A 1326-nucleotide genomic window follows, 5' to 3' on the forward strand; every position below is an offset into this window, starting at 1 on the left:
AGGGGTTGTGGTTGCGGTGGGGTTTGTAGTCTTCTGGGTCCACCTAAATAAAATGTTTTCTTAATTAAAGACCACGATAAGTTGAAATAGTTGAAATGGTTGAATCAGAATAATGCTGGGCTGGAACAAAACCCTTCACACACCATACCCTTGAGGACCTGAATTGGCTACCACTTACCTTGATCCAGATAATAACTCCTCTGTTCTCTCGCTCTTTCCTCTCTCTCCTCCCATCTCTCCATCCCTCCCTTACAGAACGCAGACAAGTTGTATAATGGCCATCTATCGGAGTTCACCCCGCTGGCATCTCTCCACGCGCCCACGCGCAGGAGGGCCGACCACCAGAACCCCATTCCCAGAAGGTCTGAACCCTTCACCAAAAAACTCATGTTCACCCACTGGAGGGGCGGGCCCGACTACTGCACTTTCACCCCACTCCTCCGATTCGCCGGCAACTCCAGTCACTCTGGGGCTAGCTACGCCCACAATGGGGCAGGGCCTGAGACCTCGGTGTAGTCTAGAGTGGAGTTTAGTCTGATTTAGACTGGAAGTCTAGACCAAGATTTCAGTGTTGAGCAATTGACCACTGGAACAATCTGTCCTCTAGACAATAGATACCTAATCTAGACGCGTACAGTTACCAATGTCATTGTGAAAAAGCAAACGAACACCAAATCCACACAGAAGGACGATCCATATGATCCACAGTCCTAGGGCTGTGTTGTGTTAGCACAAGGAGCTGAGTGAACTGAACAGACTTGGCTCCAGGCAAGCAGTGGCTGTGGATTGGTGGAAAGGGCCTTGGCTCCACCCAATAATGTCTACTGTGGGTCCGACCCCTCAGACCCACCCTGCAGCGTGTGTGTGTGTGTGTGTGTGTGTGTGTGTGTGTGTGTGTGTGTGTGTGTGTGTGTGTGTCACTCCCCCGTATCTGTCTGTCAACTGTCTGTCAGTGATGATGTCATTTAAAGTGTTTGTCATAAAGGATGTCACTCCCCCGTATCTCCCTGTGACTGTCAACTGTCTGTCAGTGATGATGTAATTTGAAGTGTCATAAAGCAGGGATGTCCAGTATGAATGGAAGATGTTCAGAGGTATTGCATGTGCTTTAACTGACCACACTTTCCTGTTTCTCTTTTGTCTTGTCTTTTCCTCTCTCTTTCTGTCCTACTTTTTATAGAACAAACTGGTGTTGCCTCTGTGCGTATCTCTTATCCAGGAACACGCCATAAGACACTAGTCTTTTCCAGTTGAGTTGTAAGTGGCGAGGCCGTGATAGTGGTTTATCTCTACTGGACTAGAGACAGTTCTGTGTGTGTAGTATCC

The 1326-nt window shown here is 48.3% G+C and overlaps 1 protein-coding gene across 2 annotated transcripts in view; it reads left to right on the plus strand.

Annotated features, from left to right (window-relative positions):
* LOC115179591 (probable phospholipid-transporting ATPase IH) overlaps positions 1-1002 on the plus strand; it is a 70503-nt gene extending 69501 nt beyond the window's left edge. For both annotated transcript variants that reach the window (XM_029741192.1, XM_029741193.1), the window contains one exon: positions 256-1002. In XM_029741192.1, the coding sequence (XP_029597052.1) occupies positions 256-516 (261 nt within the window). In that variant the 3' untranslated portion in view covers positions 517-1002. The remainder of the gene's footprint in view (positions 1-255) is intronic.
* The last annotated feature ends 324 nt before the right edge of the window (positions 1003-1326 follow it).

This window comes from Salmo trutta, chromosome 39 (genome assembly GCF_901001165.1).
Source record: "Salmo trutta chromosome 39, fSalTru1.1, whole genome shotgun sequence".
NCBI classification, from domain to species: Eukaryota; Metazoa; Chordata; class Actinopteri; order Salmoniformes; family Salmonidae; genus Salmo; species Salmo trutta.